General features: G+C 42.3%; 2 protein-coding genes across 2 annotated transcripts; one reads left to right on the top strand and one right to left on the bottom strand.

Moving 5' to 3' along the window:
* Positions 1-891: 891 nt before the first annotated feature.
* On the top strand, positions 892-6715 carry ebag9 (estrogen receptor binding site associated antigen 9). The gene is made up of 7 exons (XM_076096584.1): positions 892-1187; positions 1713-1807; positions 2168-2249; positions 2450-2605; positions 3502-3612; positions 4190-4281; positions 4942-6715. The coding sequence occupies exons 2-7, from the start codon at positions 1725-1727 to the stop codon at positions 5057-5059; spliced, it is 642 nt and encodes a 213-aa protein (XP_075952699.1). The 5' UTR covers positions 892-1187; positions 1713-1724; the 3' UTR covers positions 5060-6715.
* A 1944-nt stretch (positions 6716-8659) lies between these two features.
* sybu (syntabulin (syntaxin-interacting)) lies at positions 8660-15395 on the bottom strand. The gene is made up of 7 exons (XM_076096651.1): positions 15372-15395; positions 14907-15093; positions 13960-14160; positions 12120-12219; positions 11857-12003; positions 10349-10504; positions 8660-9860 (listed from the first exon to the last, which is right to left on the bottom strand). Exons 1-7 carry the CDS (start codon positions 15393-15395, stop codon positions 8660-8662), a joined length of 2016 nt encoding a protein of 671 aa, XP_075952766.1.
* Positions 15396-16348: the final 953 nt, after the last annotated feature.

Raw genomic sequence — 16348 nt, 5'->3', positions numbered from 1 at the left:
ACAAAGGAATTTACTCTTTCGTGTTTACAATCGGAGTTAGCTCAGCTAGCTAGCTAGCTACATGTTGTTAACGCTTTTGTTAACGATTAGCGTGTTAGTAGGTAGCGACTTGGTTCCGCTATGGGCTACGCAAACTCAAGAAGTATAGAGAAACACGTATAAAGACATATTCATTCATATTAAAGGAATGTTATTATTGAAAAACACCTGACCTTGTTTGCGATGTTATTAATCCTGTTTCACTGGAGCACGAAAAAAGGCTCGCCTTCAACTGCCAGTTTTCAAATATGCCACTTCCGTCCCAGTCGTGTGCTGATTGGATAGTGTGTGGTGACGACAGCGTTGGTTGTGTTTACAAACTAGCGCTTACCCTCAGCCACGACACACTCATGTTAATATGTGTAATACATAGTTTACAATTCATTATCATAATGCATTATATATATTTAGAGTTACATTATGGTTTATTTTCATTCTTCAGGTTTTGTATTTCTATCAGTAAAGCTAATTATTTTCGATAGAAAAATGACAGCAGTGACTGTTTTTCATGAACCTCCCTTAATAAAATAATAATAATAATAACAATAATAATAATAATAATAATATCAGTGTGACAGTGACAATAATAATGATAACTTTATTTATATGTATTTTTCAAGCTTAAGCATCAAATGCTTTCCAGATTAAAAGATTTCACAAAAATTAAACAAAAAGATCATCTTAAAATGACAATAATAATGTGTATAAAATATTCAGACACAAATGTAAAGGTTTACTGTCATTGATTTATCCATGGGGATTAAGTTGTTGCACGCTCATTTTCCGACAGTACCTGAATGCAGCAGCTCCACGCTGCACTTCCCTGTTCTAGCTTCCTTGGTTCCTGCTCCTCCCAGCTCAAAGATGGCAGCCATGAGACAGAGATGAGAGACGACACCAATTTAGGAGTTTTGTTATGAAACCGCATTGGGCTGTACAGCTGTTACATGCATGGTTTTAAAATGACAGCGGTATAATTTGTCACTGCCAATGTGTCGTTTCACGAAGTCAATTAAAGGATTCAGAAATATCATGTTTTTCTGTGGGCTAAGCTAGCAAGCAACGGTTAGCAAATACATGAACTTGCCTCTTCAGCCATCCAAGAAGAAAGCAGCTGCTCTGCATACGGTGTGTTGGCATTTTGCAAGGTGAGTGTCTGTACGATGGCTTGCCAATCTAATGCAAACGTGTTGTGAAGGCTTAACGTTTACGCTGTTGCGTTAATTTAGCATAAGCTAAATGTTGGCAGAACTTGTCTTATATCGAACAGTTAACGTTAACCTTAGGTCTGTCTTTTGTTGTATGGGGAAAATCGCGTATCTGTCAGTATAATTGCATACATTAGTGTTTAAGTATGTTCATTGCATCTGTCGTTAACATTTGCATGCGATCTACGAGCTAGCTAAGTGTATCCGTGTGCCCTCAAGCAGCATTTGAATAAGATGCTAGTGCCACGGCTCTCCACATGATGGATAATATGACTCGTTGTCGCCAACACATTTCTTTTTAAGGTCTGATTCCTGGCAGACTATCTTTCAATGTCACGCTACCCTGCATACTAATTGGTTAGCGTTACTGGAGGCTTGCTTTACTATACATCCTGGTGCTTTGGCGCAAAACAAGTCCTGGTTGTGGATCCAAATGCTAATATTTTCTCTTTCCTTTTCCACCAGCTCAATTTCATCATGGCCATCACTCAGTTTCGTCTTTTCAAGATCTGCACATGTCTAGCCACCTTACTGTCTTTCTTTAAAAGGTTGATATGCAGGTGAGCACAACTGGACAAGTACCCCCGATACACACTATTCTCCTTTGTGAAGAGCTTGTCAATGCACATTAATGGAAAACGTCAAAACAATCTAACCGAATACCTTTGAACCATTGACAGGATATACTGATAAATGTTGCACACATCTGAGCCACAACCAAATAGCTGTTTTTTTTTTTTTAATTAACTTTAATATGTAGTACTTAACATAAACCAGATCATTGATTTGTGGGTCACGTGCATGCTGCAAATGTAATTGGCAGAGTTCACATCCCTGTCAGTGGATCAATCTCCACACTAAAGCGATCTGGCCTTAGTGTTTGGTAACAATGTTGCTGCTGCTATTTCCAATGCCTCCAGGACCGGAAGGGGTCGCAAGCTCAGCGGTGATCAAATAACTCTCCCGACAACAGTGGATTTTTCATCCTCGGTACCAAAACAGGTCAGTATCGTGTCAATCAACCTGGCCTGAGAACTTCAGAGCCTATCAGTCAATATTGTGGCAACGCAAACTGCAGATATAATCATCCAACAACAATTCGAGACTGTCCTATATTTGCTTATAAACTACACAAACTCCTGCGCTTGAATTCCTTGTGTACACTTGACTTCACAGAGTGCTTTATTGTCTATTCTGCACAGGCAGAGATTGAAGAATGGAGTTCTTGGGATGAAGAGGCTCCTACAAGCATTAAGATCGAAGGTGGCAACGGAAACGTTTCCCCCACAGGCAACGAGATGGACGAAGAGCCCGACTACTTCAAAGACATGACTCCCACCATCAGGAAAACACAGAAGGTATGTCCACAGACAGTGCAGCAGGTCCAGTATTACCCAACAAACACAAAACTTATGATCCACTGAATACACTGAACACATTGTTTTCAAGCTGGGGAAGTCATTACATGTCGGTCTTTCATCGTATTGCAGCTTAAAATAGATTAAATATTTCATTAAATGATTTCTTACAATGCCCATTCAGCACAGACACGACTCCCTAATGTTTGTGCCCACTCGCTTGAAGTAGGGGTAAGCTTTCTAGCACTGCAGGGTTTGTCCCAGGAAATGCTTTGGTGATAATAAGCCACCCAGAGCATGACACGGCATCTTGTGATCATTCTAGTTGGTTGGTGACTGCACAAACAGTAGCCACACTCTATACGTTTGTGGCATTTGCCGTTTGAAATAGTGCATACGCTCGTTCTTCCTTACGGTTAATGTTTTACTTCATAAAAGTGTATCAATTGTTATGTTGTTGGTGGAGTTGGTCTTGGTTTCAGGCCTCGCCTGTAAAACACTGCTAGGTGGCAAATAACAAATTTCCCAAGAAGTAAATGGTAAAAAAAAAATGATTCTGCAATGATAACTTATACAAAAACACGAACCGTGATGCACTAAACTTGCATTTTCTGTTTCTAGAACCTTTATTGAACTATGAGGTTAGACCAGTATAACAGGAATATCAGCCGACTGATTGCTGTGCTCCTGTCCTCACCTTTTGCTTGTTTTTTCCTGGAAATAGTTTTCTTGAGATCCATATAATAACAAGACATTATATAGATATAATATAAATGCATGAGAGCACGACATAGTGTATCTGCATTATGTATTAGACGAATCCGAGCGGGAGTGTAATGCGTCACAGTGCTTCAGTGTAAGTTTCAGCCGCTGTCTCTCTGGTTTGCATGTTGCAGATCGTGCTGAAGAAGCGGGAGCCTTTGAACTACCTGGTGCCTGATGGCTCAGCAGGTTTCTCCAGCAGACTGGCAGCCTCTCAGGATATGATGACCTTCAGTCCACCCTCAGTAAGTTACAGCTTAATACCACGAGAAGCATCAGGCAGGTCATCAGGCAGGTCCTCTGTTCCGAACACATCCAATAAATTATCATTATTAGTCAAAATGACTGAGAGAGCCTCCAGCAAATAGCATCGTATCACTTTTTATTCCCCTTGTCGGTCATGTATGGGTACTTTTCAGGCCGTAGTAAACGACAAGTCAAACCTTTTTTTAACAAATTCAATTCACTTATTTAATGGACCAGAGATTTAAAATAAAAAAAAATCAGAATTTTCCTTTTATTTTCATGAGCAACTATCATGACAGATGTGTTAAGACATGTTTACAGTAGAAGGTCAATCACTAACTCATCTCCCTGTCATGCTTGCACATCAGATTGTGTGGTGATTACCTAAACTAGGACATTCAATTGGGAACTAGCAGAGATGCAACAATATGAATTGTAGATTGTGCTCCATACAGTTCATCTCTGGTACAGCTAGAGGAGACATCCAAAACAAGTGTTTAGTGAAGAGGCTCTTAGTTTAGCTCCTGTAGTAGAAAGGCTGTAGTCGTGGATATAAGTGTGAGTGTGTCTGTGCAGGGGGAACTGGGAGAAATGGATACCTGGCAGGGAGACTCAAACGCCTGGGAGGACGAGTCTGATGCTGCGTGGGAGGCAGAGGTGGTGCTCAGGTAATATTTCAAGAAGTTTCCCCGCCTATCTATACACAGTACGTAGACATGCACCAGTACGTAGACATGCACCGGTACGTAGACATGCACCAGTACGTAGACATGCACCAGTACGTAGACATGCACCAGTACGTAGACATGCACCAGTACGTAGACATGCACCAGTACGTAGACATGCACCAGTACTGGTTTGTCCGGATTTTCCAGTTGCCCAAATTCATTGTTCATCATTAATAATAGCACCAGCCATTTCAAGGAACAGTTGCACGAGTTGTGTGTTTTGTATGTAAGACGAAGGTGGAAATAACAACTATTAAGCTTTCTCACATAGGGCAGTGTGCAAACATCCAGTATTGGTGTCAGTGTAGCATAACACACAGGACTTGGTCAGCTCTTCTCCTTCTGGATTTCGTTGAAAAGACCACTTACAATAGGCATCCTGGCCACCTTTGTACTGATGATGATACTGTAAGCTCCCTTTCACTTTTGTGTTGGAGGGATGTAGGTTCACACACTGACCAGCAGGTGGCAGTGTAGGCCATTATTACAACCCCGCAAGTAACAAGATGTTGGTTTCCTCACTCCCAGCTGGCCTCTCGCGTCTGTTGATGTGCGCTGTAGTGACATTGCTTGCAATTTGCCTTTCCTCCTATCCAACAGGCAACAGAAGATGGCTGAGAGAGAAAAGAGGTCCATGGAGCAGCAAAGGAAGAAGATGGAGAAAGATGTTCAGAGGATGATGAAGAAGGAGCAGAAGATTGCCGTCAAGCTCTCGTAACATTATTAGAAATGCTCAGTTTCGAGCCAAAGGGATGGGAGGGGGGGGGGGGGCAAGGACACTGAATCAATCGTCACTCTGTCTTTGAAGTCATCATACCAAACGGGATTACCACCCTTCACTACTTATCTCTTAGCAGTCTGTCCTACTCCACCCTGTTTCCACCAGCAGCCATTTTAGTCCATTTTCCAGCTGCAGCAGTGTGAAATGCATCAGTCTCGAGGTCAGATAACGCTCCTGGTGTACTCCCTGTTCATGTGGCGCGGTCCTTTTGGTCTTCGAGGGAGAGCTATATTCATACGATCCGGTTCATCTGAGGTTAAAGGTTACGTGCAGCATTAGAGAGTACCAGTTAGATTCTGATTACATCCGCCGGGTTTGCGTAGAAAAATGCTATTTTGTTTCTTTCCCGGGAACATTTGTAAATAATCAGGTACCTACCTTTTTGAAACCCAAATAGGGAGTACATTTCCCTTTCTTTGTCGTATTTATAATCTCAAAAGGACAAAGGAGTTAAATTAATTTTAAGCATCACTGTATACCAGTGACATCGCTTGGTTTGCTTGATTGTTGTGTTTTTATATTCATGTCTGAAAACTGCTTTTTTCTTTTTCTAATGAATACTGCTTGATAGTTGACATTATCCCCCCCGTGCTGTGCAGCCCTTTGTACACTGGAAGTCTGTTAGAATGAAGGCTGCAGATGTTCATTATGAGTAAGGATGAAGGACCACAGACTAGAATCTAGCCCAACTGTAAATGTTAGCTGTGGGTTCCTATGGTAATCTCATGGCTACTGATCTGCCATTCATTCTCCTCCTTTGTCAGTGTTTGAAGGAGAAACTCCAGTGATCACTGCTTTGATTTTTTTTAATTTTAATGATTTGTCAAGGTGGTGGGAATGTTACTGTGCTCCTAAATAGTTGTTACTCTCGCTGCACAGACGCTGTCTTTCTGGAACCCGGATCACCATCCCAGCGTGGTCTCTGAATGGCTACCTCGGTCGATAACTAGAGGAAGATGGCTTTCACTGAGCGTCCTGTTATGCATCGTTATAATACATTTACCAGTCAGTGTTGGAAACAAATCGGCACCACTGCCAATAGGCAAGCTGTTGTCATGGAAACGTTTTTATGAATTGAAATGTGCAGACGAGATACAAAATGTCTCTGGTCTGTGATTCCTGATAAATGACTTCTAAATGAGGTGATGAAGGCAGATTTCTATACTGACTATTCCAAAAGTAAAAGCTTCGCGAGCTAATTGCTGGGTTGAAGTTATCAAGCAATGACATGACACTCTGTTGAAACTTGAATGATTAAATGACCAGTGCGTGATCAGGTTTAATTGAAAGCAGGTGTTTTGTTAAAGGGAATTCTGCAAACTATTTGTCCAACTTATTTTTCATGGAGTAAAGCTGCAGGTTTTTTTCTGTTTTGTCTTTTTGCACATTTCAGTTTTACAAAACAATTTTCTCGCCCCCATTATTATTTTTTTTTTCATTCATGAGTAAGACTTCATGTTAAAAATAATTGTCATGATTGAGCACAACTGAGGACTACAAGCTCGATCAATCCAGGAGGATTTGGCAGATTGTACAGCTGCTGTATCAGTCCGACATGTTTTTAATAAACTGATTTGATTCATACCTCCTAGAGATGAAACGCGTTGGTCATGTGTCTGCTGCCTGATGTGCAATTTGGGAAACACTAGATGAAGTATTGTCACAAAAGGGTGACATTAAATTATTATTGAGCTTTGCTTTGGGTACAACATAAGGGTTTGGGCTTTTTATTAGCTGTGCTAGTGATGTGGCTCCAGGGTTTTTAGTCGGTCACTCAAACACTTACACTGAAATATCTCTACATATCTTGGATGACGTGCCATTCAATTTGGTACACGCACACACAAACATACCTACTAATAGTGAGCTTGTTAGCATGCTGATGTTAGCATTTAGCTTGAAGCACTACAGCCTTACAGAGCTGCAAGCTCTAGACGTGTTCATATCACTAGAACATGATGTCCGACACCAATGTGGCCTTTAATTTGGATTGACAGGACGTTGCCGTCACTCATCTGACCCCCATCATGATGTCACTCCCATCTGTCAGGGGCCACTGCCTGTCTGCCAGAACCTCTCAGAGACTGACCCACTTTCAAAAACGGATTGTGCACGTCATTGGTCTTCAGAAAGGGGACGAGCTAAATGACAGAATAATTGTCCTGAAAGACTTTGAGAAAGCCGATAGTAGACTGGTGTGTTCTCAGCTGGTTCCACTTACAGCCACTGCCTCCCACTCCAGCATCCACAGACCACATAGTGCGGGGATTACAGCATCTGACGACTCGCTAGTCTGATGCTTTTTGAACCGAGAGGTCACGCTTATGCAATTTAAGACACATCACTATGTGTGGATATAGTCATGGCAAAGACGCCAAGTTCATTCAGACTTAATGAACTTTTTTTCCCACACCCAATCTTCAGTGAAAATGGGAACACGTTACGTAATGACTAAAAGCATTGGTGGTTTTTGCAGGCAGACATTTGCTCTAGCACTGACCCAGTTTTCACGAGTATAAAAAGGCACGGATGACATTTTACAGCTTCTGAGAGATCCCAGTTAAGTGGATCTAATGCACTTCACATTGTCAGCTCCACAACCCAAGGGACGTCTGCAAACACAGGCCGGGAAAGCTTTTACGTAAGCTGAGCTGTCATGAGAACGCCGCTTCGTTGCACTCTGCTTCGGCCGTGATAGTTTTGCTTTTTATTAATTCATGTGAACATCTTGTGCAAATGAAGAAACTTGGGCTCTCCCAGTCTTCGCTAGCATTTTTACAGAAGTCTTACATAAGTCAAACTTAACAATTGTCCCCGTTTAGTCATTTCCTCCCCAAATTACAAACACCATAACAAAAGTCACAAATGCGTGGCCAGAATTTATCATGCTTTATTAATAAATAAACAAGGACATTTGATGTAAATTACCAGTATTGCACATAGCTCAGGCACATAACAAGTGTCAATTGCTTAAGCATCAGTTTATTTATATGAACAATACACGGCTGTACCAAATAAAGCTCTACTCCCAGGGAGGAAAAAAAAAATATATATACTTCTTCACAAAACATTAGTGAACTCACATTAAAGCTTTGGCTGAAGGTTTCTTTAGAACAATAACTCAAAACGGTTGACTTTCCAAACCCATCAAATAGAAACTAAAATTCAATCTTTCACCCTAAAATCTCATCCGAACATAAAGAACTTTTTAATAATATTTTTTTTCTTTTTCTTATTTTTTTTTTTTTTAAACACAAGGACAGCTCGGGACACCACACGACAATGATAACTCAACCATCTACCCAGATGATCAGTTTTGAACATGTCAATGATAAATAAATATATAAATAACCCTCTTTATAAATAATCCCTTTCATGTCACCATTTTGCTTCAACTCATGGTGCAGTGCAAAGTAACAGTGTCAGAACAAAAATAACTGCATTAATACCGAGTGTAACAGAAAGCGCAATAAATCTCGCAAATACTTAAGTGCTTTTAAGTTCAAGGTCAGGCGTGTGCATGCGGGGTTGAAGCCTTTACGCATCCGGCCTGTGTGTGACGTGACGAAGAGAGTGCAATCCCATGATGCAACAGCCCCTGATGAGAGCGGCGATGTTGTACACTGGAGCAATCCCGTCCACGCCGTGCCGCGAATACAACCAGGCCACCGTCGGTAGCAAAGGCGCTGCCACCGCGACCAGATCCACCAGGAAGCTGTTGCTCCAGTAGCGCTTGCCGACCACATCCAGTCCCGGAGACAGACGGGGTTCTTCCTCGCCGACACTGAAATCCAGCTCCTCCATGAACCGCCGGCTCTCCACAGGTTCCGAGCAGCACAGGCCGGAATCGGCAGAGATGTCGGGGCTCTCTGGGGCAGCAGGACCGGGCACGCCGGGTGAGGGAGGTGTTGAGTCGGGGAGACTGGCAGTGGTGGAAGTGGAGGTGGGCAGGTCTGGGAGACCCAGAAGACTGCTGGGGACTGACAAAGCTGCGTCATCCCCTGTTGCCCCATGGAACTTGAGCAGCTGGAGGAGCACGGTCTGCACATCTGCAGACATGGGCATCGTGTCAGTCTGGATTCCTTTATCTTCCGTGTTCTGCTGGGAGAGTGCGCTCGAGGAGATGTCGATGGTGGTGAAAGCTGCGTTTGGTAGAGCCATTGGGGGTGCAGTAGAGTCATCGATCAACTGTCCCACTTCTGACAGCGCAGACACCCCAGGCCCAGACTCCGTCCCCGCACTCAGCTTGCCACTACAGTCCTGACTAAAATCCACCGCAGTAGACATGAAGACCTGCTCCAAAATGTCCGCCCTGTTGGCCATCTCATCGTTTACCAGCAGCCCGCTATCCGCCAATGCCTCCGCCCCCAGGTTACCCAGCTCCATTCCACCCTCCTCCTCCCCCACCAGCTTCTTCCCGCAGCTGCTGGGGCTGTCGCAGATGAAGTCCAAGGAGTTGTCTTCCTGGAGGCCGACACCGCTCTGGGCAAGCTCCATGCTTTGCAGCAGGGACTCCAACTTCCTGTTTTGGATATTGATGTCGATGAAATACTTCTGTATTCCCTTATCCTTCTCCATCAGGCTGCTCTTCATCGTTTCCACCACCTGGCGCAGCTGCTTGATCTCTTTGCGAGCCTCTTTGAGGGACAGCTGAGCCTCCACCCGGTGACACTCCTCTTCAATCCAGTCTTCCCTCATTCTGCCGAGCTGGGACTTAAGCTCCCCGACCTCCGTCTCTCTAATGAAGAGGGGAAGAAAATGTCCAGAGGAAATGAAGGAATAGTTTGACATTTTGGAAAATCTGCTTGCCAGTAGTTAAGATGAAAAATTTGATGCCACTCGATGTGAGAAGGGTATCGATCTTTTCATCTAACTCTCGGCAAGAAAGTAATTAACTTTATAATATAATTGCAAACTACTTTTATAACTATTTAAGGAGATACAAAGTAGATGAATCAGGTTACAATTAGTTGCCTTGTTTGTTTCATGTACAGTGCATGTTTTGTGCAAGTAGCATCAATGCAGATGACATAATAGTAATTTCCCAGTGGGTTCACAATCCAGAGGATTTGAATAGTTGCAGGGCAGCAGTATGTAGGCATTACGTCACAACCATGGTTTCACCTGTTCTTCCACCAATACGACCACCGGCATCGTTCCTTAGAACCATAACAAAAGCTACAGATACAATCCCAGGAGCTTCTGTGCTGCTATATCTGAACTAACCTGTCACAGACTGTGTTCTCAGACTCCATCAGTTTGGTCTTCAGGTGTCTGATGGCCACTTCCTTCTGCTGTAGAGGGGTGAGATACTGCTCAGGGTTCGGGGGTCTGATGCCATGGTTGTCCCCGCAGGAGTGGAAGCGGCCCGGGTTCGCTCTTCTGTTTGTGAAAGAGACCATTAGGTTGATTAAAAAAAGGCAAAGTTCACCCCTTTAGAACCAATGGTTACCCCATCAGTTTCCAACCGGACATTTTGAAGAAACAGCAGAAAAACCAATTTGACGCTTAAAAGTAAAACTGCTCCCTGCAGACGGTAATTTGTCTGGCTGAGAGAGTGCTGTCGGGGCAGAAGCTCTCTGAAGCCTGGAATTACTGTCTGACACAGGATTACTGGCATGTAGACTAGAGGGGAAAAAGCACCAAAAAAAACCTAAAATGCTGGTTTATCTAAATACAAGCACAGTTGGCAAGGAAAGAAATCACCTTACCGGAAAAAACAACTAAATCTAGATGCCAATTGCATTCAACTGCTCTTTGCATTTCCTGATTTGTGTTTCATCATTGTCAAAGAGAACTGATAAAAGGATTCAGGATTCGTGATTCTCTCCCTCCCTCCCTCCCCGACAGAGGATGAGTGGGTGGATTTGGACAATATGTAAAGCAGCATGTAAGCCCCTCTCTTCCACTAGCACAATATCCTAGCAACCTGGGATACTCAAAGCTCTGCTTCCCTGCCAGAAATAGAAACAGCCCAGGAGAAGGTAGCATGCCAGAGGAAAGGATGTCACATGACTCTTAGGAAAGCCGACAGGACAGCGTCCTGAAGTGACAAGAGTGGAGGGCTATAATGCATTTATGGGGAGCTGTAAACATGAGATAAAGAGGGCAGATTCCTCTACTGCATAAAAACTCAAAAGGATGTTTGTCATTTATACTGCCAAGAGGATTTTTAGGTTGAACCGTATGCAGGGCGGAGCTGCCAACAAACCTAAGAAGTAAACCTTCCAAGTAATGCAGAGCCTGGAGCACCATGTCAGAAATCAATGGGCTTCACTTCTGAGCTTGAGGCTGTTCAGTTCACTCATCAATTCTGGCATTTTTAAATATTTATGACCCTGTGCGTTCACTGTAATCCTGTTAGGTATGGGATGGAGTCTGCAGGGTCACTGTCTGGTTACCATATTCAGACATTTGCTATATTAAATCCTCATTAATCCCAACCACAGCCAAATCACGGCCGATATAATCCCAGACGGCTGCAAGAGAGGAAATGATAAAACAATCCGAGCTTAATCCAGCCACCCACTCACTAACTCATCGTTATGCTGCACATGAGTCACAGTCCAAATCTCTCCAAAATCGACTTGTTTCGCCAAAGGTTGGATTTGTAATGAATCCAAGTAGGCGAAATGTGGAAAGGTCAGACATGACCAGGAGTCAACTCCAAAAAACCACAATGGTTATTCTGCGATTGTTAATAATGCATGCCGTGAGAGCTGTGTTTGGTATACCTGGAGGTGGGGCTGGAGTTGCAGCTGCTGGTTGAGGAGGCAGCTCTGGGTGGAGTCCTGTAGGGAGCGTAGAGTTCTGCATTGCGGTTGGCTGTAGGGCTCCCGGGTGGTTTGAACACTGGGAGCGGTCTGACGTGGGAGACGCGACTTGATTAAAAAAAAGCATTAGAGAATCAGAAAAAAATATTTAAAAAGGGAGAAATTATTTTTAAATTAAGCTAGAAGTGCCTTATTCTAGCAGACTATACGGATGGACCTCATACCTGCGTGAAGGAGCTCCCTTTCCAGCTGAAATGGAGGCGAGGCCCTCCCTGGTCTTCAGGCTGCCTGTGCTGCTGGAGGAGCTGAAGTCAGCCTCACTACCTGCAGGGAGAACCATCAGTGTTTTAGCACTTAAAGCGAGACTATATCATTTTGAAAAGGTGATTTCTTACAATCTTCCTCCTTAAATCAAAAGTTGAATTCATAAGAAATAAAACATCCTTGCTCAATTCAACACACAGGGTTTTTCCTGCTCCAGCCTCACTTAGTCGGGTGTGACCAAGTGAGTGTTTAAAAATGTATGAAGCAAAGTAAAAACAATGTGCTTCACTAAAAGAAACATGTTTGTTTGTGCCGGCTTGTGGTCCCATTCCATTACCCCTGTGGTTGCGGTTCAGAAAAAGCTATAGTCTTACTTTAAGCCTCAACATTCAGCCCAACATGAACACTAACGCTCTTTTTCTGTGCCATCATTGATGGACAATTTCTTCTTTTTCTCCTATCATGTTACAGTGTCTGTAAAGAGGACTGACACATATTCTCAAACAGCAGCTTTTGGATGGCCTACATCCCCATAATATAACCTTTGAAGAGCAGGATATACAGGTAAACCCCTTCATGTTCATTACAAATAACATTTACGCTGCAGAATTAGCCAATAACATCCCGTCACTGTGTGTAACAAGACAGCGAGTAAGAGGCCTCAGCACAATACAGAAGCCTTGAACATTTCCAGCTAAATTGTTTGAGCAGAGAAAAACAGCTCAGTAAATATTGTGCTGAAATGATTAAAGAAGAAATTCAAAGCCGTACCTGAGCAGCATCTTTTACCATCAAACAAAACCATATTAGTGTGTCCTGTGATGACTGTGACAAAGAAAATATTTCGAAACTAATGTGATCCTCCACCACTGTGTGAGTCAAACTACTGCTCTGTGCACGTTCAACCGGTGAACTAACCTCCTGCTAATCAGCCTAATTGGCTAAGCTCCCAAACCTTCTCCTCAACCAATCAGCTGTCCTCCTCATCTTGACTCATGATCAAGCAGTTTTTTTTCATTCTCTTTCCTCAAATTTATATGTATATATTATACATATATACATATATATATATATATATATGTATATACATATATATATATATATATATATACATATATACATATATATATATACATATATGTATATATATATATACATATATATACATATATGCATATATGCATATATATGCATATATATATATATGCATATATATATATGCATATATATGTATATATATATGTATGTATGTATGTATATATATGTATGTATTTATATATATATATGTATGTATTTATATATATATATGCATATATATATAACACAAGTAAACACAATTTATGTTTTAACAGGGGGGGCAATCACTTTTTCACACAGGGCCATGTAGGTTTGGATTTTTTTTTTCCCTTAATAATAAAAACCTTCATTTAAAAACTGCATTTTGTGTTTACTTGTGTTATCTTTGTCTAATATTTAAATTAGTTTGATGATCTGAAACACTTAAGTGTGACAAACATGCAAAAAAATAAGAAATCAGGAAGGGGGCAAACACTTTTTCACACAACTGTATATATGCATATATATATATACAGTATATATGCATATATATGCAGTGTGCTGTGTATAAGTCAGTGCATATGCAAGAATCAACACACCCAAATCAAATGATATCTTATTATAGGATCATGATAGTGCAGGCCCAAGGTAAGTGTTAGGATGTTGTTGATACTCATTCTACGTTTTCTGAAAAACCGAAAACATTTTCATTACATTCTCTTTTATCTGTGCATTCTCCTTTACCTCTGGCTTTCATGGCCGACCTCAGCTCCCTCTTGTGCCTCGGGGCGCTCCGTGGTTCGCCGCTCCACTCGGCCATCACCCTCACCCTCTTCACTTTGGTCTTGCGCTCGGGCAGCGTCGGCGAGCCGTGGGCACTCTGCTCTGAGCCTGACGGGGTTTTGGAGGGGGACACAGACTGACTAGTGGGGCAGCCGGTGTCATCTATTGTAGACAGGCACACAGACAGTAATAGCCGAGAACAGGCGGCGCGGGGCAGGCAGCGAACACAGGCAGAGCTCAAGGTTCAAGTCCGGGTGTTATCTGACAGTTAGCGCAACAACGGCTGCTCACTTTAAGAAAGTTGTCAGTGTGCTTGTTGCGTGGTAGGTTTATCAGTGTACACACACACACACACATGCACATTTACACAGGAGTGTTTCTGGAGTGTATGTCTTGTATGTCTTTAATTTCCTGTGTTTGTTAAAAGAAACCTCACTATATTTTTAGTTTGAGGTCGTATTATCCTCCATGCAGGAAAGTATTTAAGTTAATTTACTCAGGAAATACATTTTAGGGAATAACCACAAAAATATTATCATATAAAACAGTTAAAATCAGCCCCACCTTGATCAGCTAACAATAACATGCTGCTCACATGTTTATGCACAGATGATCAAATGGAAAACACTCTAAGTGCCCTTTGGCATTAGGAGTACTTTTACTTGTATTACTTTAACATTTGGCTGATAACACTTATACTTTTACTATTTTACTTGAGTATTTTCACACTGTGGCACTGATACTTTTAGTGAAGTAAAGGACCTGAATACCTCTGCCATCACTGCTTTCATCACACATACAGTAAGGATTTAACATTTTCCCAACCAACCAATACAATCTTGCACCTGAAAGCCTGTAAATGGCGTTCAAAGTATCTGGTGTCCTCAGACTGGAGCTGAACTTCTTACCAGAGCAAAAGCTGTTGGTGCTGATGGTCCTTTTGGAGTGGTCTGAGCTGATGTCACACTCCTTCCCCTCCTCCTCTGAAAACGGCGAATCAGACAGAGGCAAACCTTTGTCCTTTGGTCGGAAGGGATGGAGAACCAAACGTGGGATGCGGCTGCGGGGGCTTCCTTTCTCCGGCGACTTCTTTTCCTATTCGAAGTAACATCTGTCAGAGCTGCAGATGTAGCCTCCCACCTTCACTCAGTGGAACTTCTTTTTCAGGATGGCATATTTTCAAATTAATAAAAGACTGGATTTTGTTTTATTGTTGGTTGTGTGCCTCATGATGACAGCTGTAAGGTCACGTTTTATTCATGTTTTTCTTTATTGCAGTGCTTAAAAAAAAGACACTTCTCTTTGGGAAAACAAACTCATTCAAATGTGCAGAAATCTGTCAACAGTGACCAGAAGTAATTGATAAGACTTACCTCATATTCTTGGAACGGTCCCATTGTGCTTCACTCAGCGTTTTCCTCTGTCAAATGAAAAACGAGGAGAAATATCAGCAAAGTTATTTTTTCTGTGGTCTGTGTATATGTGGCAGCGTTTCGACGTGGCGCTGAAACCCTTTACAAACAAGGGCCCTCTGTCTGAACTCTGTTACGCCACTAGATCCCTCATACACACACACACACACACACATCCTGCCTGGTACAGACGGCACAAGAAGCCCAGAGCCAGCCACGACCAACACACACTGAATTTATGGGGAAATTCTACATGTAAACCCTAAAAATAAACAGCCAAGAACCTTTTTAAATCAGAATGTGTCAAGTCCTTTAACAGTCAAATGAAGACAAATACATTTAACAGCAAGTATGTAGCAACGCTAGTGGCTTAAAAGCAGCTGTGCTTTGAGCTAAATGCTAATGATTGCATCCTCACATGCTCGCAGTGATGATAATGCTAGCATGTTGACGTTTAGCAGGTACATATTTAACGTCTTAGTTTGGCTTGTTAGCATGCTAACATTTGCGGATCAGCCCGTACAGCTGAGGCTGGTTGGAATGTCATCACCTTTGCACATATTTGTTTAGTTGTCGACATATTTCAATAATAAACAAAAATGTCAACCTTGTGGAGGCACTAGAGGAAAAGTTAGGGCTTCTCCAACTCATATAGGATATATCGTCTGTGGACCATGAATGTTTGTACAACATTTCAAGGCAATCCATCAAGTATATGTTGTGATATATCCCCGAATAAAATGCAAACTTTGACCTGCTGGTAGCACTAGATGAAAGTTAATAGTCAAGTCATTCAGATTTATCCTCAAGGGACCATGCATGTCCGGACAAAATTTCACAGCAATCCATCCAATGGTTGTCGAGATATTTCACTCTGAACTACAAATGTCAACCTGATGGTGGTGCTAGAGGAAAAGCCTCTGGGATCCATCATCTGG

The sequence above is a fragment of the Anarhichas minor genome, unplaced genomic scaffold (assembly GCF_050575085.1).
Source record: "Anarhichas minor isolate MPS153535 unplaced genomic scaffold, ASM5057508v1 ptg000022l, whole genome shotgun sequence".
In the NCBI taxonomy this organism is placed as follows: Eukaryota; Metazoa; Chordata; class Actinopteri; order Perciformes; family Anarhichadidae; genus Anarhichas; species Anarhichas minor.
This window is presented reverse-complemented; position numbering and strand designations above follow the sequence as displayed.